The 21594-nt window shown below is 53.7% G+C and overlaps 1 protein-coding gene across 4 annotated transcripts in view; it reads left to right on the forward strand.

Moving 5' to 3' along the window:
* The window catches only part of LOC307115144 (keratin, type I cytoskeletal 16), a 29676-nt gene extending 8804 nt beyond the window's left edge, over positions 1 to 20872 (forward strand). For 3 of the 4 annotated variants that reach the window (XM_079798200.1, XM_079798201.1, XM_079798198.1), the window contains 3 exons: positions 164 to 384; positions 492 to 547; positions 671 to 878. In XM_079798200.1, the coding sequence (XP_079654326.1) occupies positions 164 to 384; positions 492 to 547; positions 671 to 762 (369 nt within the window). In that variant the 3' untranslated portion in view covers positions 763 to 878. Of the gene's footprint in view, positions 1 to 163; positions 385 to 491; positions 548 to 670; positions 17045 to 18183; positions 18267 to 18829; positions 18987 to 19150; positions 19313 to 19394; positions 19521 to 19613; positions 19835 to 19930; positions 19978 to 20551 lie in introns of those variants that run through there. The other variant, XM_079798199.1, reaches the window with a different exon arrangement.
* Positions 20873 to 21594: the final 722 nt, after the last annotated feature.

Here is a 21594-nt window from a genome sequence, read left to right on the forward strand (position 1 = left end):
ATACCCACTATATAGATGGAGCAATGAAGGCCCAGAATGGTGGAATAACTTTTCTCCATGTTGTCTAACCCCGTAGCCCATGCACCTCCCAGAAAACATGCCCAGAGACCTGTAGGGACAGCAGTGACCACCTCCAATGACTCTCTTTTTCTCTCACAAACAGAAAGCATCCCTGGAGGGCAGCCTGGAGGAGACCAAAGGCCGCTACTGCATGCAGCTGTCCCAGATCCAGGGGATGATCGGCAGCGTGGAGGAGCAGCTGGCCCAGCTGCGCTGTGAGATGGAGCAGCAGAGCCAGGAGTACCAGATCCTGCTGGACGTGAAGACCCGGCTGGAGCAGGAGATCGCCACCTACCGCCGCCTGCTGGAAGGAGAGGACGCCCAGTGAGTGCCTGCCCCTGCACCCCATCCCCCCAGTCCTACTCCATAGACCCTTCAGCCCCCCTGCTGCTCCCAGCACCTCTAACTGCTCTGTCTTTTCTCCCCCACAGTCTCTCCTCCTCTCAGCACACGTCATCATCCAGCCAATCCTATTCTTCCCGAGATGGTAAGACTCCTGAGGGTCCCAGACACTCCAGAGCCTCCAGCCTCCCCCCCTCCCCTCCTTTTCCCTGTGTGGGGCCAGCTGAGCTCCCAGAGTCCTTCTCACCTCATCTCTTCTCTCCCACAGCCATGTCCTCCTCCTCCGGCCGCCAGACTCGACCCCTCCTCAAGGAGCAGAGCTCCTCAAGCTTCAGCCAGGGCCAGAGCTCCAAGCACTGAGCTGCCTCTCCCAGCACTTCCTGCCCACCCGCCGGCCTCACCTCCGGAAGGCCCGGGTCAGGCCCCTGTTCTCCCAGCGCAAGTCCCAGCTGTCTCCCCCTCCTCTCCGCTGGTGATGGGCAAATAAAGCTGACTTTCTGGTTGATGCAAACATGTGTGGTCTCTGTTCTTGAACTGATGAGAAGGGAGTTGAAGGTGATGCCCAGGAACCTTCTGGGACCTCAGTCTGAGGGATATGAGAAAGAGCGAAGCTCGGAGGCGTTTGCAGGGTCTTCCCGGAAGACCTCCATGCCATGGTGGGAGGGGAGGGGAGAAGGTGGGAAGGAGCTCCCGCACGCGAACAGACATCATGGGAGGCATCTGACAAGAGGTTCTTCCCTGAGACCTCCTAGCAACTTTGTGACCTGGGTGTGGTCACAGAGACAACCCTGGGATTCAGAGAGGTTAAGTCACTTGCATGAAGTCACGCTGAACACGACTGAGGTTCCCAGCCAGGTCTGTCTGGCTGCAATGTGCATGCCGTGACAGTTTTACCAAGACCTTTGAGGAATTCAAACACAATACAGAACATTACAAAATAGGCTATTAAGGTAACAGGATGGCCCCAGGGAAGATGACCCCACAGATCATCATCACCCCGGCTTCTGGCTTCTCAGGGCCCATCTTAGCGTGCCTTTCTTCTATGCCACCCTGTCACATTTGGTATTTTAACCCACAGACTCAGCGCTTGAGCTCTTAGCTTGATCCCTTGTCTCCTCACCTTTGCACACAATGACTTTTCTGTTGGACAGTGGAAGGGTGAGACTCTGCCTTGGGGATAGTGCCCATGGTTAGAGCCTTTCTCCTCCCCACCTGCTCCTCCTCCTCACCCCTGTCAACTCCTTCCTTCCCCCCTTTCTCCTCAGCCTGTAAATTTTGTGCTGATGAGCTCCCTGGGAAATATCTCTTCTTCGTTTCCCAAACCACTCCCCATTCAGACCTGCCTCCTCTCTCTCTAGAACTGGCCACAGCCTGCTCACCAGGGCCCCTTGCTATCCATCTCTCCCACCCCCATTTCTGCCCAGTGACCTTCTAACAAGAATGTGGTCAAGATGAAGAACAAGGATGTGATCAGGACTCCTCTGCTTAATCACTCATGATGTTCCTTTCCCCCCCTGATGCTTGGCGCTTCCTTCTCTACCAGCTTTGCTTCCGCTCCGCCCTTCCCTGCCCTGTACTCGTGAGTCAACTGTACCTGACTAATTGCGTTGTCCCACACCTCTCACTTGCTGTGGATGCCTTCCATATTTAAAAAATTTTAATCAAAACAAATCAAAGTTATGTGTGTATAACGTAATAAAACCTTTATGAAAAAGAGCCATTCCCCCCAAAAGGGGGGAAAAAAGAGCCATCCCAGTTTGTGTCACATACCTCCATTCCCACCTCCCACTTTCTTAGCTGTTACTTTTAGCATTTGCCTCCTTACTTTATTTTATTTTATTACTAGAGGCCCAGTGCATGATTGAATCATGCACGTGTAGGGTCCCCTACACGCTTTTGCTTTCAATTGCAGTGGAGCTGGGTGCCTGTCCGCTGGTGCCGGAGCAGACAGGCACCCAGCTCCCCCGCTTTTGATGGTCCGCAGACGTGAGCTCGCTGCCCCAGAGGCCCCTTCTGTTCCGCAGCACAGCCATGGCGCAGACGCTGAGCTTGCGCCGCCACTGGCGACGAGAGCTCAGCGTCCTGCCGGCCCAATCGGCTACCCCAGCCACCCCGAGTCCCGCCCCCTGTGCCTCCCTCTGGCCCAATCGTGGGTGTAGCGGAGTGATAGTAATTTACATATTACCATTTTATTAGGTAGGATGATTATTTTTTAATCCTCACTCGAGGACATGCTTAGAGAGAAGAAGGGGTGGGGAGAGGGAGAGAGAGAGAGAGAAACATCAATTGGTTGCCTTCCATAAATGCCCAACCAGGAATCAAACCCACAACCCAGGTATGTGCCCTGAATGAGAATCGAACCAGCAACCTTTAGGTGCACAGGATGATGCTCAACCCTCCTTATTTTTAGACAACAGGCTTATACTACCATTTCTTGATTTTTTTTTTTAAGTTTTACTGTTTAATGCTTGACTTCCTGCTGTGAAGGATGGGGACTTACTAAGCTCTCTTATACAGCATTGCCCCATCCCACTTCTTCCTCACTTTCCTTTTTTCCCCATCTTCTCAATATATTCATATTTTCATTAGATAAATGTTTAATGTTTCCATTATTATGACTATTTAAATACTAGTCACAGTCAAATCATATTTTATACTATATTAAATTTCCTTGGACTAAATATCTCTTCTTCAATTTGTTTAGGTTTTCTATGTACTTATCACTAACTTATTCTCTCATTCACTGTTGGAAGTATAAATCTCCTCTTCATACGTTGAACACTGCCTATTCCATCAACTTCATCTTTTCAAAGATGACCCTCCTGGAGCCCTATGTACCCCTGCTTCGGTCTGTCTGTTTGCTCGCTAGGCCTGCTGTCACCCTGGAATCTCTCTTCCTTGTCATCTGGGGGTCCCTTCTTTCTGTGCTGCATCCCTTGTTTCCTGGATCCCATGGCTTCATTTTTCTTTTCTCCCCTTCATTTTAGTGAAGCACATTTTCTAGTATTTTCTGAGAAAGGATTCATAGCACTTTTATGTCAGAAAATATGGTTAATCAACCCTCACTACCCTCACTCTTGACTGGTAGTTGGGCAGGGTATGGAATTCTAGTCTGGAAATAATTTTCCACCAATATTTGGAAGGTATTGTTACACTGTTTCCTGGTATCTCAATAGTGTTGCTGTTAAGTCTAATGCTATTTTGATTATAGATTTTTCGTATGATCTTATTCCTATCTCTTTCCCCAGAACTTTTGGGTTCTTCCCTTTCTTTCTAGCAGGCTGAAATGTCACATGTTGTGTCTTCACCTGTTGGATTGGGCACTTGGCAGAATCTTTCAATGTGGAAACCCATGCTTTTCAGGTCTGGGAAATTTTCTTGAATATTTATTTGATGATTTCCTCTCCTCCATTTTCTCTGCTATATCCTGTAGAGACAAATCATAACCCTTTGGCCCGGCCAGCATGGCTCAATCGTTGAGCATCAACCTATGAACCAGGAGGTTAAGATTTGGTTCCTGGGCAGGCCACATGCCCAGGTTGCAGGCTCGATCCCCATTGGGGTGTGTGCAGGAGGCAGCTGATCAGTGATTCTCTCTCATTATTGATGTTTCTATCTCTCTCCCCCTCTCCCTTCCTCTCTGAAATCAAGAAAAATATATTAAAGAAAGAAATGAACAACAAAAAAACACACACAACATAAACCCCTTTGAAGAAGTACAACCTCAAAGCAGAAATGTGAGTTTCCCCTTTAATAAGGGAACCAGCTTTTCCATCCAGAAATACCTTGATGCCTGGATTCCTCAAACCAAGATTTAAGTCCCAAATCAGACTGCAATTTTCTCATGTCTGGCCTTCCCCACTTCCTGAGATCCCGGTGCTGAGGTGAGGAGGTTGAGTGGCTCTCGAATGTTCCTTGTAACTTGTCTACTTCGAACACACCCTCAGATTCCTTATGCTTGACTTAATGTCAAAGTTTGTGAAATATTGTTTCAGATAACTGCGTAAAGTGCTGAAACAATGGCCGGAGTGAGAATTAATGATAGCCTATAAAGTATATCTGCTGATGTACATGAATTAGTGCTAAGCTCGTAAGCTTCTGCTTTCTTTGGGCCCATTGTTCTCGAGAGCTATAAAAAGCATAGCATGCCTCCTTGTCTCTGAGATAAGGGATTTCTTGTTTGCCTTCCCACTGCGGTGGGTCTGGGTCGGTTGCTTGTTTAGGGCCACACATATTTATACATATACATGCAATGACTCCCTGGAACAAACAGGAATGACGCCTTCTGTTTTGCTTGTCCCACAGCCCTTAGGCAGCACCCAGCCCCGAAGGGACACTCATAAATGTTGGTGGAGTCAAACCAGGGGTTTGGTGTAGAAGTTGCTGTTCTCGCTGGTCTCCATGAAGCCTTCTCAGAAGCAAATTTCTTGAGAACAGGCTTCTTTGGATTCCATGTGCCTCTCGTCATGTTAGCACCAGGCTGCCACTGGGGTTGGTACTGAGGAGATTCTGTGGAAGAGAAAGCAGTGGAGGGACAGAGTCCGGTCTGTGAGAGCTGAGGCTCCGAGCACCTGGAGCTCTTTATCAGGCGGCCCTTCCAGATAAAGTGTGTGGTCACCACCACGGGCTGATGTAGCTTTGCGTCCTCTCTTCCCCTACTTGTCCAGGACTCCTGAAGGGCTTTGAGCAGACTGAGGGGGTGTTAAAGCAAAGATGGCTATTTAGGGGAGTCCATTTCGGACTTGGCTCCCTGCTCACTCATTGCTGGGATCCAAGCATCTCTGTCTTCCCCATGATCATGGTATTGTTTCACATAAAACAGATATGTTTTGGTCCTTCCAGTTTTTATCTGCCATGTGAAGAGTGTGATAACGTAAATGGAACTGGAAACAATAAAAATATCCATCCATTGTTCCGTCCCCCTGGGTTTTTCTTCTCCCAGGTTCTTCTCTGGCCCCATGATGTGTGAGTTCATGGCAAAGGTGAGTTTCAAAGACGTCAGGGGCTTCAGGATTACATGAATAATTTCAAAGAAATAAAAGACCAGCATAAAAGGACGTAAGTGCCATTATTCATATGGGACTGAAAACGGAAAACAAAGTGACCGCCCATCAGTATTGTACAGTCGAGTCAATAGGGGTCCACTCATACTATAAAATATCCAGCCGCCACCACAATCCATACACTGGAGCTATGTCAGATGGCAAGAAGAGATTCCTTAGGGTTTGGGGGAGAGGCGAATATAGGATTCAGGAAAGCACACGTAGGATATTGATATCACGTGGGAATAAACAAAACCAGTCTCCCGTTTATGTAAATGCATTGTGTGTGTGTGTGTAATTATACAAGCACCAAAAATATGAAAGGGTACGCATGAAGTTATTAGCATGGGTTACCTGAGGGCTAGGGTGGGAGGCTGATGTGAGTGAAGGGGGAGTAGGGGAATCCAGAAAACACAGGAAAGGAAAAAGGAGTGTGCACACACATTTATACATATATATGCAATTGTGTATGTGTCTACATGGACAAAGAAAACAAACAAAAAATTTAAAGCCGAAGAATCAGTTACTTTGTTGAATACAACATGGACTTCCTAGTTAGAAACAGATCACACACACTAACATCCTGGACTGTCGATCTCATGGAGCTGTATAATAGATTTTCATCGTCTTAATAATCTTCCAGCGTACAGTTCAGCAGTGTTAAATATATTCACGTTGTCATACAACAGGTCTCTAGGACTTCTTCATCTTGCAGGGTTGAAACTCTATACCCATTAAACACCAACTCCCTCTTCTCCTTTCCCCAGTCCTTGGTAACCAGCTTTCTACTTTCTGTTTCTATAATTTTGACCACTTTAGGTACTTCATACGAGTGGAATCGTATAGTATTTGTCCTTTTTCGCTTAGCACAGTGTCCTCCAGGTTTATCCATGTTGGTTAGCATGTGGCACCATAAAATAGATTTAATTCACTTTGTATTTAGGTAACGATACGACTACACAAGTCAAAAGTGATACGCAGAAGAAAAGAACTAAAACTAAAGCAGGATCACAGTCCCTTGCAGAAGGTAGTGAGAAATAGTAGCGGGAGGCAAGAGGCCGCCCTGGTGTTGAACTCTGAGCATGGCTTTGGGCCCATTTCTTCATTTCTTTGCATCTCGGTTACTTGTCTGTAAATTTTAGGTACTAGTATCTACCTGAGAGAGCATTAAAGGAGATAAAATGTATACAGTAGGCACCCAGTAAATGTTTGCTCACTCTTTCCCTCTCTCTTTGACAGTTTTCACAGCGGCCTGGCCCGTACGACCTCATTTGATTCTTGCAGCTGTGTTTCTGGCCTGGCAAAGCTGAGCTGGCTGTCTGCCAAGACTCCCACCTGTCTCCCCACACCGCACCATCCCATTTTACAGGTGAGGATGCTTAGGCTCGGGGAGGTTGAGCGGCTTGCCTGAGGGTGCATGACTGGCAGGTGAGGTGTCAGAACACCCATGTGGGTCAGACCCCTGGCCTGGTTTGACTTGCTCTGGTCACGGAGAAGGCGAGTTCTTGCAAGAGCCTAGAGAACTCAGCTGTGCCCACTTCAGGGCTGCTCTGGGCCAGGTGTGCTGGGCTCAGGGTGGGAGCAGGGTGGGGACGACAGTGACCAATCAGGGGCTGCCCTGGTCTTAAAGGAGACACTGCCTTCCAGCACCTAGGCAGGGAACGGCTCTCTTCGTTCTCCTTCTCCCAGAGGTGCCTGTGGTGGGTGCCGGGTGGGCTGTGCTTACCAAATCCAAGTTCCCCACCGGCAGCCCCATCTTGGCTGATGCCTGCCCTCCTCTTCCTCCTCCTCTGGGAGAAAGGCAGTGGGGTGTTTATGTCATGGAAATGGTAAGTGCTACAAATCGGGGCTTGATTGATTGTCTAGATTTAAGAAAGCCTAGACTGCAACGTTTTAAGAAAAAAATTATTCATTGATTTTTTTTTTTGCTGTCTTGAGAGCTTTATTTATTTATTTTAATAATTCTTTATTGTTGAAAGTATCACATATGTCCCCTTCTCCCCCATTAACCCCTTCCATCCTGTCCCCACCCCCACCCCAGGCCTTCAGTATCCTATGGTCCGTGTCCATGGGCCATGCATACATGCGTACAAGGTCTTTGGTTGATTACTTCCTGCCCACCCACCCTCCCCCGCCTTTCCTTCGAGATTTCCCACTCTGTTTCATGCTTCCATGTCTCTGGATCCACTTCAATCATCAGTGTATCTTGCTACTTAGATTTCCCCCTATGAGTGAGATAATGTGATACCTGTCTTAAGAAAAACATATTCAAAATAATGCAGCTTAATCTTAAAAGTGTGTCATGTCTGCCCAGCTGGTGTGGCTCAGTGGTTGAGCGTTGGCCTCTGAACCAGGAGGTCACGGTTCAATTCCTGGTCAGGACACATGCCCGGGTTGTGGTCTCGATCCCCAGTGTGGGGCGTACAGGAGGCTGCCGATCAGTGATTCTCTTTCATCATTGCTGTTTCCATGTCTCTCTCCCTTTCCAAAATAAATGAGAGTAATAATAATAATAATAAAAGCTCATGTGCCTCAGTGTGGGTTCCAGAAGCAGACTCTCAGACAAAAATTCAAGTGCAAGACGTGTTTTGGGTGGTGTCTCGGGAAACACCATTAGGGAGCAGGTGCGTGAGAGGGGGGAGGGAGGGAAGGGCTACTAACAGGTGTGTTATCAAGCACGTGAACACTGTGGACAGCTGTAGCTTCCTCCTGCTGTGGGACCCCAGGAGACAGTGTAGAATATGCACCCAGAATTCTTCCCAAAGGATGAGGGAGCTGGGCTTTTGTCCCCTGATCCCATCAGTCTCAGATCGGGGGCGCCTCTCAGGCAGGGGGTGGCACTAACTTCCTAGCATTCCAGCCTGCCTCCTGCACAGGCAGAACGGGCTGTGGTGGCTGGAGGCCCTCAGGCAAGAGTCTCTGGTGCTGACAGTTGGAAATCTGGTCAGTGAGTGCCCAGGAGAAGTGGCTGGAGCTTGCTGGGTCCAGGAGGCGGGCTGTGACGCCGCCAGGGGTAGGGGACCCAGCTTTATGGACACCCACACATTCAGTGGCGGCTGGGAGGGGGTCAGCCCTTGGAGAGGGAGGCCCAGGGGAATGCCCCTGCCTTTATGTCTCTAACATAGAGAAGGTCACACCTTTCCCAAGGGACAAAATGAGGACTCAGAGGCAATGCCTAGGACAGTGCCTGCCAGAGCAGAGCTCAGGAAACGGAAGCTCTCAGTGTCCTTCAGATGCTATGAGTTCAGACTCTTCTCTTTATTAGTTTTCTATTCCATCATTGTTTCCCTTTTTGCCTTGGCTGCCAGGAAACCCAGAGCTAGACGTCAGGTATTAGCAGCCTCTTCCCTGTGTTACCGCCACCTCCCTTTTGCAGTAGACACACTTTGGGGTGGCTGTTGGGGCCAAATCTGTGCCCCACCTTCTTCTGATATCAGCCCCTTATCCTTGGTCATGGGGAGGGGGTGGCAGCCACATATGTCTGCAGGGTTAGTCTTATGAATCCAGCCACTGGCCACACCAGTTCACACAGAGATCTTGCTTGGGACTTTTCTTTCTTTCTTTCTTTCTTTCTTTCTTTCTTTCTTTCTTTCTTCTTTCTTTCTTTCTTTCTTTCATACTTTCTTTCTTTCTTTCTCTCTCTCTCATATATATATATATATATATATATATATATATTTGATTTCAGAGAGGAAGGGAGAGGGAGAGAGAGAGATAAACATCAATGATGACAGAGAATCATTGATCGGCTGCCTCCTGCATGTACCACACTGGAGATCGAGCCCACAACCTAAGCATGTGCCCTGACCGGGAGTCGAACTGTGACCTCCTGGTACATAGGTCAACCACTGAGGCACGCCGGTCGGGGCTACTAGGGCTTTTCAAAATTTGGTCTGATCATCTCTGGCCATGAGGCCAAAGGATGAGTTCAGGGAGGCCTTCAGACATGGTTCGAGTCTTATGGAAGAAGGAGGAAGAGCAAAGCCTAGTTGTGTGTGCGTGAGTGCATGCGTGCGTGTGAGTGTGTGTGTACGCGCATGTGCACACCACTGTTGCGCCGGTTGCACAGCCAGGGCTGGGAGGAGAGGAGCCAGGACCTGGTGATGCTGAGTGACTGGCGAGGCTTCCTCCGGCCTCTGGACCTCATTGGACACCGGAGCTGGGCTTCTCCATCTCCCTCACCCAGACCAGGGGAGGCAGTGCTGGGCCCCCAGCTCAGCGCGGGGGTCCTGCTCAGCTGTCGTGCCTTGTCCCCTCACACCCTCACTGTCCTGCTGACTCTGCCCCAGCAGGGCTTCCGGGCCTGCCTGTTCCCGTAGACTCCGCCCTGGCCAGGCCCTCACTGACTCGCCAGCTCATCACCTGGGCCCCGCTGGCCTCAGCAGCTCTTCCGCGGCCTCCTCCTTTTCTTGTCACTCCCACGCCCCCGCACTTTCCTGGACTCTTCTTTGTTCTTTGTCTCTGTCTTTGCCTGACTCCTATACCTGTTCTCCGATTGCGCTCACCCCTGCCCCTCATTGGGCAAGCATCTAGGGATTCATTGAAGGGAGATGTTTCCCAAACACTGACTCTGTGCCCAGCACCGTGCTGGCCACCGCCATGAATTACTGGCCCCTGCCCAGAATCCTGCGTGGCAGAGACTGTTATGCCCATTGGACAGGAGACAGGCTCCGGGGCTGCGGTGCGTGGGCCACGGTCACATGGCTGCGGAGTGGAGAGCCCAGACTGAGCCCCCCTGACTGACTTGGGAGGCCCTGGTGCTCCCTGGATCCTACACATGTCAGCCCGGGGGTGGGGGGCTGCATGACGCCCCATCTGCTCCCCAACCTCTGATGGTGAACATCACTCCTTCTCTCTCTGGAGCTCCCCAGGACCCCTCTCCTGTCTTCCCTTCTCCTCTGACCCGAGGCCCCTGTAGTGCAGGATCCTGACACAGCCATTCTGGCTCCCAGCTGCCTACTTCCCTGAGTTCCCACAGCCACGCCCCTGCCTGGGAATGCCCTCTCCCCACTCCACCCATCCAGGGCTCTTCCTTCTCCGAAAACCTGAGTCAAACGCAACCTTTCCAAGAAGCCTTCCGCGTGGTACCCACCCCACCTGGTGGCTCTTCGGCTCCGTGCTCCCCTCGGCCCGGCCCGTGGAGCAGAAAAAGCTCTGGGCTCATTGCCCTCCCCCATCAGAATAATCATCTCCAAGGGCAAGGGCTGTGTCTCCTCCATCAGATTAGAGTAATTACAGGGAATTAACATGCCGAGCAGCACCGACTCAAGGAGAGGCATTTTGTGGCCCCCAAAGCACCGCAGTAAGCTTTGGGGGGCGGGCACAGACCACGGAGGCAGTGGGAGGGTGGAGAGGGGGAAAGCCAGGTGATCTGAGGGATGGGGTGGGACTTCCAGGAGAAGAGAGGTCTGAGCCAACACCTCCCCTTACCTGGATAATGGCCAGGTAACATCTTCCTTCCTAGTTTTTGCTTTTCTGCCCCTCTGCCAAAGTATGTGCCCCCGGATGCCAAGAGGCCTTTGTAAAACACCCCTGGCAATGTTACTCCCCGGTGTGGACCCCGTTCAGTGTCCCCCAGTGTTGTCAGGATAAAGTCTGAGCTCCTCAGCAGGACCTTTGTCACCGGCCGCCGCTCTCAGCTCCGTCAGGCCGATGCAGTCTCCAGCGCTGGGCTCAGCGGTGGGCTTAGCGATGCTTCAAGGCTGCGGTTGCCCTCAGACCAGTGGGTCTTTGAGCAAGTGGGATGTCCGCCCTCACTTTCTTGGCTTGCTTAGCATCTATTCAGCTAAAAGCTCCTCTAAGATGCTTGCCCACGCTGGGATGGGTGGAATGACTGCTCTTTCTCTGGGTTCCATTCATCATTCACCCACCTGCCCACGGGCCTACCCAGCCACCATCCATCCTCCTCCATTTTTCTAGTTATCCATCCATCCATCCATCCATCCATCCATCCATCCATCCATCCTCCATCCGTCACATTCCCTTACCAACTTCCCTTTCCTCTCTTTCTACCCGTTCCCCTCCTCCCTTTCTTTTGTCCTTCATTGAGCATCTACTTTATGCCACACAGTCTGCAGAAATCATATCTTTTCTTAAAAAAAATTGATTTCAGAGAGGAAGGGAGAGGGAAGGAGAGATAGACACATCAATCACGAGAGAGAATCATTGAGAGAATCAGTGATCTGCTGCCTTCTGCACGCCCCCTACTGGGGGTTGAGCCCACACCCCAGGCATGTGCCCTGCCCAGGAACCAAATCTTGGCCTCCTGGTTCATAGGTCGATGCTCAACCACTGAGCCATGCCGGCCGGGCCAGAAATCATATCTTCAATTGGTGTGTTGAACTGAGGTCTAGCCTTAAAGGACAGGAGGCATTTGGACAGAAAGAAAGGACAGAGGCGGAAATTCAGGCAGAGGCCTGAGATGGGTGGGGACGTGGGGGTCAGCGACGGGACTGGGCCGTTGGGGAGGGAGCTGGGTTTGCAGTGGGCATTGTGGGTAAGTGGCTGGAGAGCTGGAGCCTCCCTTTCCCTGAACAGGGAGCTAATAGACGGTGAGTGGACCCATCTGTTGCTTGCCCTTGGCCACCTGACCGTTCAAGTTCTTAACCACCTGAGTGTGATTCCGGGGTGCAGGCTCTCACCAGGACACCTGGCTCTTTTGACCCCACCTGTTCTCCCCCTGCCCAGCTCACATTCCTGGGCGGCATGTGTTAAACATTTCACACTTTCAAGGTAGGCTCTGCTGTGTGACTTTGGACATGACCCTTCCCCTCCCGGGGCCTCAGTTTCCTAATCTGTAAAGTTCAGAGACTAGGTCTAGACTCTAGATGACCATGGAAGCCCTTGTTGGCTCTGAGTTTGGGGGACCCCCTCTCAGGAGGGGATTTGGCACTGGAAAGCGAGCCTTGCCTCAGGCAGAGTGGGGATTGGGTCCTGGCTGGCAGCTTCCTTGCTGTGGACTTGTGGGGGTTTCCTTGACCTCTGAACCTTTTGCATCTATAAGGCGGGGTGGTCAGTCTGTCCTGTCAGCGCTCACAGCTGGCAGGCTCAGACAAGGCAAGGGGCGCCCAAACGCTGGGCTCAGCCCATCCGTTGTGTCAGCCAGGCTCTCGCGAGGACACTTGGCCCAGATGGGCTGGCTGGCCTGGGAAAGCAGCGGGTGGCAGAGCGTTCTGGGGGAAAGGGGACCAGGGCCTTGGGGAGGTGCCCCAGGCTCCTGCTTGCCTCCTGAGCCTGCAGTCCTGCCTGCCAGCCTGCTCCGGGCCCCGTGCTCTGCCTGTCTTTCTGGTGCAGAGGCTGAGGCCCGACATATTGTCTCTATGAGTGACAGCCCCCAGCGCTAGGAGACCTAGCTACACACAGGTGGCGAGGACTTGGTGGGGAGAGGGATGAACAGGAGAGGCTAGAAGCTGCTCCTAGCCTGACCCTGGCTGTGGGCTCGATCCCAAGTGGGGATCATGCAGGAGGCAGCCAATCCATGAGAAATTCTCTCTCATTATTGATGTTTCTATCTCTTTCTCTCCCTCTCCCTTTTTCTCTGAAATCAATAAAAAATATATTAAATTTTTTTTAAAAAGCTGCTCCCAGAAGCCTCCCAGATTGGCCCTGCTCATCTCTTAGCACAACCATCTCTCTCTCTTTTTAAAAATACATTTTTATTGATTTCAGAGAGAAAGGGAAAGGGAGAGAGACAGAAACATCAATGATGAGAGAGAATTTCTCATGGATTGGCTACCTCCTGCACGCCCCCTACTGGGGATTGAGCCCGCCACCCAGACATGCGCCCAGGCTGATGCTCTATCCACTGAGCCAAACCGGCCAGGGTGCACAGCTGTCTCTTTACCACATTTCTCACCACCGCCTCTGCAACGTGGGCAGCTGCCAGTCTGTTAGGTGGGGTAGTGGGTTGAATAGTCTCCCCCTCAAATGCATGACCACCTGGAACCTCAGAACTTGACCTTATTTGAACACGGGTCTTTGCAGCTGTAAGTGTGGTGCGAACTGAGATGAGATCATGCTGGGTTGGGGTGGGCATTAATCCAATGTGTGTCCTTATCAGACATAGAGGAGAACACAGAGACCCAGAGATGAAGGCCGCGTGGAGCTGGAGCCAGAGATGGGAGTTGTGTTGCCACACACGGCGGAACGCAAGGAGCCACCAGCAGCCCAGAGGGGCGAGGAAGGATTCTCCCCGAAGCGGCCTGCCCACACCTTGATGTGGGACTTCTGGCCCCCGGACCTGTGAGAGAAGAACTTTCCCTTGTTCTAAACCACCAGACGTGTGGTCATTTGTTATGGCAGTTCCAGAACAGGAGTACATAGGCATTGCTTTTCTTGTGTCTCTTCACGTCTTAAGTGATGTTGATGCGCATGCTCTCGACCCTCTCAGGCGGGGGGCTTGCTCAGGGCAGGGGCGGTCTCTTCCATTAGCTTGGGCTCCAGGCCATGGGCTGTAGCTCCCTCCTCAGGCCGGACTGTTCCTCCTCAGGATCCCATAGTCTGGCTCCCTGCCTGGTCCTCAGCACACAGTGCAGGCCCTTCATCTGTTTGGATTGGCCTGGGTCCCCCCACAGGCTGGTGCGGGGAGACTCATCGACCGCAAGAGGCACCGCCCCAGGCTCCTCCATTACCCCCCCTTCCCAGGCGGCATAGGTGGGTCAGGTAAAGGCACCCACACAAAGCCTGCCTAGCATTGGGGGGTACTCTAGGCTCCCACAGAACCGCCCGCCCCCCTGCCCCATTCCATTAACCCCTGCTGTCCCAGAGAGCTGCCTCTCCTCAAAATGTCCCAAGCCCCAGGCTGGGCCATTGGCGCCTCCTTTCGTGTCTGCAGGGAGGGGGGTTGGCCTCAGGATGTGAGTCAGGGTTCTAATCCAGAGGGGGGATCAGACTTGCATTCCACAGCGGGGTCCCAGGGTCTGTGGGGGAGGGAAGCAGGCAAAGGTCTCTCCTTAGACTGTGCACGAGGTTATTTATGTGTCTTTGGGTCCCTACCCTCTTTACCTTTTGGGATCCCCCTTGGACGACGGCAAGGAAGGAGCCTGCTTTGGGTTCCGTGAATGTAGGGGCCTTTTCCTGTGCCCCTCGCTCTGGGGAGCCTCTCTGCGGGTCCCTGCAGTGGAGGGAGGCAGGTGGTGGGCTCTGCACCCAGGGGTCCCTCTGGATGCTGCATTTTTCTCTGGTGAGCACCCTCCACCCCCAACCCACAGCCAACAGCAACGTGCCTCCTAAGAGCATCCATCTCTCCCTCCTAAAAGCCTGTCTCTCCGCCAAAGTCCCCGCTGCCTCTGGCTGGGGAATTACAGGGCTGGGCTGGGGCGGGGCCCTCCTGGGGAAGGAGATTAGGAGTGTCTGGCAGGGCTGGGGCCCTGGCTTACTCACATCCTTGTGAGTGCTCTGCGCTGCAGATTTGGGGAGCCCACAGCCTCCAGTGTTTGTCTCAGCATTGTCTCCTGAGCTCCTGAGCCAGGTGGCGGGGCGGGGGTGGGGGGGCGAGGGGGGTGGAGCTCCCTACATCTGCTTTGATGGCAGGGAGGGTGGGGGGAGAGGGAGGCTCCGCTTCTCGCTTCTCTTTCGGGAGCAGTTGATCCTCAGAAGAGCCTCCAGCGGGGGCTGTTGGGGCCTGTCTGGGGAGATGGGACGTGTCAGGCAGCCCCAGACACGACCACATTCCTCCCAACATGCCTGCCGGGGTCTGTGGAGCTGAGGGGCTGGCGGGAAGGCGGGTGCAGCCTGAGGGGTGCCTTTGGCGTTGTCTGGGAGATGTGGGAAAGCTGAGGTCCCCTTGTGCGTGTCCTTAGGGCAGAACAAGCGGGAGTCCTGAAATGTCCCCTAACCATCAGGGCCTCAGGAGCCAGGGACCCTTGAGTCTACTCCCAGGACCTGCACTCCCTCCCTCCTTTCCCCCCAAAATAAACCCTTGGGCCAGCTCCACAAGGGGCTTTAAAGGGCACCTGAGCCAGCCCCTCCCACCAGGGCTGCCCTGGGGGCCTGAGAGCACCACCCCCTTGGAGCCCAGACTGGGCTACAGCAGTGCTCACCAGCTTTGTGCCAAGACCCTTGCACATGCACTGCCGCATTGGATTCTGGGAGCTGACTCCGCAGCAGGCGGGGTGGATGGTGTTTGCTTCCATTTTACAGATGAGCAAACTGAGGCCCAAAGAAGTGTCAGATCCTGGGTGGCACAGGAGCAAATGGCAGGACCAGGACTCATCGGCTGCCTGCTCTTTCCTGATGTGTCTGGCTGTGCCTGTGACGCCCCTGCCTCTGGCCAGACTGAGCAGCTAGCACCTTGAACTCCCCTCTCCTCCTCCCCCGCCTTTCCCCACCGCAGGCCTGTGGAGGGTCTCATTGTCTTTGCTCAGGGCTGGGGAGATCTGCCTGGATTTCCCTTTAAAGGGGGTGTCCGGGTGGAAGCCTGAGCCACCTGACCGTCTGGGCATGGTTCAGGGATGTGACAGGCTCCTTGGCACAGCCCTGCTGGTCAGACCCGGGAGGGCCCCAGACTTCCTCGTCTCTTTCTACAGATGGCAATGCTGAGGGCGCCTCTGGGTGTGATGTGACCTGCTGTGCTGGTGTCCCTGGAGGCGGGTGCCGCCTTGCGTTGTGGGCTTCCTCAAAGAGGAATATCTGCGTCTCGCGTAGTTAGTGGGGAACGAACAGGTCACCAGGTTTATGGTGCAGAGGCCCTGCTCCCGCCACCGGACTGAGCCCAGCATGCAGGGTCCCGAGAGCCCCGGCTCCCAGGGCCCGATGGGAAAGTGTAGCCTGCAGGCCCACACCTTCTCGTGTGAATCATGCCTGGCGGGACAAGAAACCCCAAGCACCCCAAACAATGAGTTTCCAGTAAAATATGATAGACATGACAAGGCAGAGGAGAGGAGGGAGCTGGCTGCGAGTTGCCTGGCCTGTGGGTGATGAAAGCCAAGGGGGATGGAAAATGCCAGGCCCGCCCCCTACTCAGGACTATAAAGCACCTGCTTCCTTCTCCCACATACCTGAGCACCTCTCTCTCCTCTCTGCCGACTCACTCGCTCGCTCACTCACTCACCTCCCTCCTCGGCACCATGACCACCTGCAGCCGCCAGTTCTCCTCCTCCGGCTCCATGAAGGGCTCCTGTGGCATTGGCGGTGGCTCCAGCCGCATGTCCTCCGTCCTGGCTGGGGGGTCCTGCCGGGCCTCCAACGCCTTCGGGGGCATGTCCTCCTCCCGCTTCTCCTCCGGTGGGGGCTACGGGCTGGGAGGCGGCTATGGCGGCGGCTTCAGCAGCAGCAGCAGCTTTGGTGGAGGCCTGGGTGGTGGCTTCGGTGGTGGCCTTGGTGGTGGCTTCGGTGGTGGCTTTGGTGGCTATGGTGGTGGCTTCGGTGGTGGCTTAGGTGCTGGCATGGGCGGTGGTGATGGACTCGTGGTGGGTAGTGAGAAGGTGACCATGCAGAACCTCAACGACCGCCTGGCCTCCTACCTGGACAAGGTGCGCGCCCTGGAGGAGGCCAACGCCGACCTGGAGGTCAAGATCCGTGACTGGTACCAGAGGCAGCGGCCCAGTGAGGTCAAGGACTACAGCCCCTACTTCAAGACCATCGAGGACCTCAGGAACAAGGTGGGTGGGCCAGGCAGCTGGGGGTGCCATTCCAGCTCCCTGACTCTAGAGCAATCGATGCCTCAGGCCACGGGCACCTTTAGGCTCCCAGGACAGATGCCTCACTCTGGCCCCGGATGCCCCACAGAGCTGGTCAGTGGGAAAACGGCTTCCCTTCCCCTGCCTGGCTCGTGCCCTCCTGAAACCCGGATCCTCAGACCATGCGAGACCATGAATTCTTACCCTTATATATGACCAAGGAGGAAGCTGTAGTTGACTGGTGCTGTGACCTGCCCAAGGGCACAGCGCGTGTTAACGGCAGAGCCGAGGCTAGAACAGCACAGGAGACAGCTACCTGCTCTCCAGCACAGGGGAGGAGCAAGGCTGTAACGGGACCCGGGTAGACGCCCAAACTGCTCATTAGCTCATTAGTCTGGGCTGTGGCGGCTGCCGCCCATGAGCCCTGGCACCCGCCGGCCCCACCCCACAGCCAGGAGAGCTCGGAAACCCGCAGGGACCATCAGTGGCAGCTGACCTTACGTGCCCTTTGCAGGAAGGAGCCTGGGGGGCTTGTGGCATCTGACTCCGGGCCCCTGCTCCGTGCTCCCACCCCACCCCAGGAGCCCTTCCTGCTGTCCCTGCTTCTCCTTGGTGTCTTGCTGAGGCCTTTGGTGGATTAGGGAAATAAGACGGCGAGGGAGGGAACGCCAGCCAATCAGGGTTCAACTGATCTTTGTCTTCTGCTCCCTCTTTTCTGATTCTCTGTGCTCTCCCTGTGGCCCTTGCTCTGTGAGCTGGGAAAGGAATGCATGTGCCCGCAGGGTCTGGCAGGGCTGGCTTTGCAGAGAGAATTCAGACTGAGAACTGGGTCTCACCTATAGAATGGGAACCGGAAGCCCTGAGAACCGGTTTAGGTTTGGCAACAAGTCAGTGGTAAAACCAGGATCAGAACTCAAGGCCAGGGAACTTTCCACCCCCGCTGCTGACCATGAGTCAGCAAAGCCCTGGGTCAAAGCTGGACTCCCAGCGGTTACCCTTCAGGCTGCTGCGGCGAAGGCTTGGCAGGGGAGGTGCGTGAAAGCAAAGGCCGGCTGCTGGCTGCAGTGAAGCCTGGCTAGTGATGTCCATTTGACCAATGACCTGTGCCCTTTCCCTTGCAGATCCTCACGGCCACCGTGGACAATGCTAATGTCCTCCTGCAGATTGACAATGCCCGCCTGGCCGCGGATGACTTCCGCACCAAGTGAGTTGGCAGTGGTGGCCCAGTATGGCCAGTCTCCCTAGGGTGGGGCATTTTTGGAGCAGTGTTGCCTGAACAGAGCTGATGAGCGCCAGGCTGGCCATGTGAAAACCCGTTAGGGTGCTCATAAAAATAGAAGGTTTGGGGGCCCCACCCTGGGAGTTCTGATTCAGTTATTTTAACAGGCTACCTGAGTGATTCTGACCCACAGCCAGGTTTGAGAGTCAGTTTTATGGAGAGGCACTCCCCACTTCCCCACGCGCCCCTGACGTTTAGGAGGCAGTCATATTTGGAGTTCTTGTGTGCTATCGTTGACTGAAGCTAGAAGTATCTCCCTTCCCTGAATCCTGTACCATGATAAACTGCCCTATTCCCTGTCACCCCACCCCAGGAATGAGCATCTGAGCAATCAATGGGTACTGTGTCCAACCATGCCATTTTCCAGATTGGCACCCTAAACCACCCACAGGGCGCCAACTATGGGAAGAAGCTGTGGGATGAAGAGAATAAAGTCTTCAGTGTGGTCAGGATAGCTGTCTCATTCCTTTTCTCTCGGGTCATTCCAGGTACGAGACGGAGCTGAACCTGCGCATGAGCGTGGAGGCCGACACCAATGGCCTGCGCCGGGTGCTGGACGAGCTGACCCTGGCCAGAGCCGACCTGGAGATGCAGATTGAGAGCCTGAAGGAGGAGCTGGCCTACTTGAGGAAGAACCACGAGGAGGTGAGAGCTCAATGGAAAAGCCAGCTTAGAAGATTAGCAGGGAGGGAAGGGAGGGAATTGAGTCGGTGGAGGGCAATGTTCAGGCCAGGAACGCCTCTGACTGGGGAACCCCAATCGGCTGCCAGAGGGAGGCTCCCACTGTGGACTGTTCTTTGGTTGTGCAGGAGATGAACTCCATGCGAGGCCAGGTGGGTGGAGACGTCAACGTGGAGATGGACGCCGCCCCCGGCGTGGACCTGAGCCGCATCCTGAACGAGATGCGCGACCAGTACGAGAAGATAGCGGAGAAGAACCGCAAGGATGCCGAGGACTGGTTCTTCAGCAAGGTGGGTGCCATTCGAGTGCAGGGGACCCAGGATACCCGCCTCCCAGGAACTTCCAGGGTGAAGAACGTTTTCTTTTCTGCAGACAGAGGAGCTGAACCGCGAGGTGGCCACCAACAGCGAGCTGGTGCAGAGCAGCAAGAGCGAGATCTCCGAGCTCCGGCGCACCGTGCAGAACCTGGAGATCGAGCTGCAGTCCCAGCTCAGCATGGTAGGGGCGCGGCCAGGCCTGGGGCGGGCCCAGATCTAGGAGGAAGAGACGGACTGACTCAATGATCCTTGATCCTCTTTCCCTCCCTTACAGAAAGCATCCCTGGAGAACAGTCTAGAGGAGACCAAAGGCCGCTACTGCATGCAGCTGGCCCAGATCCAGGAGATGATCGGCAGCGTGGAGGAGCAGCTGGCCCAGCTGCGCTGCGACATGGAGCAACAGAACCAGGAGTACAAGATCCTGCTGGACGTGAAGACCCGGCTGGAGCAGGAGATCGCCACCTACCGCCGCCTGCTGGAGGGAGAGGATGCCCAGTGAGTACCCTGTCCTCCCTCCTGGTCCATCCCTTCATGATTCACTCACTGCACCCCCAATGTGTTTAATGATCTTGCCCCTTTCTGTCTTCACAGCCTCTCCTCCTCCCAGTTCTCCTCTGGCTCTCATTCATCCAGAGATGGTAAGACTTTCCTCCTCATCCAGTGCTGTCATCCATCAAGCCTCAGGACCAGCCCTGGTCTCCCAGTAGGCCTAGGGTGTTGGATATGGGCTTCTTGGGGGGTTGAGCTAGAGTTTTCTTACCAAGTATCCCTTATAAACCATTATCTAAATCCTCCTTAGGGCTAAGAGCTGGTGAGCTTCCGCGTTTTACTTTTGTGACCCAGTGTCTATGGCAGACCACATGGTCCTAGGGGGTCAGCACCATGGACAGGGCCCTACAGGGCTCTGTCTGTCCTGGGCCAATAGGTGTCTATTTGGGTCAATCTGTACTGAACCAGTCTCGTCTGAGTTCTTAGGAGGCTCCGGTCTGAGGACACAGACTCTACTCCTAACCTGTGGAAGCCCTAATCTGAAAAATAAAATGTGCTGGTCGCATCAGTGCTAGTTCAGGAGCAGTGAAGGAAGAGAGAATCAGGAGACAGGACAGCAGGGAGGCAGCTCATTTGATTCCTCTCAACTCTTTGGCCTCCCCACTTCTGATTGCTTCATTGCCTATTCACCGCTGCTAACGCCTTCTCTACCCCATTCCCCAGTGTCCTCCTCCAGTCGCCAGATCCGCACCAAGGTCGTGGACGTGCACGATGGCAAGGTGGTGTCCACCCACGAGCAGGTCCTTCGCACCAAGAACTAAGGCTGCTCAGCATTGCTCAGGCCTAGGAAGCACGCCCCCCACCACTGCTGTGTGGACACAGATCTCATTGAGGGATCCCCTCTCCTGCAACACCGCCCCCGCGCCTCCCCCCCCCCCCCCCCCCCCCCCGCCACACACACACACAAGCACTTCACACCTGAGCCCTGCCTCACCCTTGCCCCCTCCTGGCATTCAATAAAGCTTTGTTATCTGAGTTGCACAACTCCCGCCTCTGCCTGGTCATTGTCAGTAGTGGAGGTGGGAGAAAGCGGGGGAAGCATCTCTTTGGAGCTTGTCCTAGCACCTGGCTGCAGCCTCTGGGACTGGGTGAAAGGGCCTGGGAGAGGATTGGGCTCAGGTCCCGGCATGGCTTTCACCATCTCCAAAGATACAGATGGAAGTGTGTACCAGGTCATGTGTGGTGTCGCCTAGGGCCCTGGTTGGCAAACTGCGGCTCTCGAGCTACATGCGGCTCTTTGGCCCCTTGAGTGTGGCTCTTCCACAAAATACCACGGCCTGGGCGAGTCTATTTTGAAGAAGTGGCATTAGAAGAAGTTTAAGTTTAAAAAATTTGGCTCTCAAAAGAAATTTCAATCGTTGTACTGTTGATATTTGGCTCTGTTGACGAATGAGTTTGCCGACCACTGGGCTAGGGCATGGAGGCACACGCATTCATTCAGTCACTCATTCATTCATTCGTTTGTCCATTCATTCTCCAGATATTATTGAGTATCTTTGGTGTGTCAGGCACTGTGCTAGGGATTGCCATTAGGGATTTCTTTGAGAATATATTGAAGCTATAAATCTCTTTTCACACACACCCCCAATAAGCATACACACATTTGCATACAATTCATGAGGTTTCTTGGGTACCTAAAGCTCTTCAATAGAAGTCTGTGAATTTAATAAGAACCATATGCCTTCCTGAGAACTTTGTTTCTCTCC

The sequence above is a fragment of the Cnephaeus nilssonii genome (assembly GCF_951640355.1).
Source record: "Cnephaeus nilssonii genome assembly, chromosome: 19".
NCBI lineage: Eukaryota > Metazoa > Chordata > Mammalia > Chiroptera > Vespertilionidae > Cnephaeus > Cnephaeus nilssonii.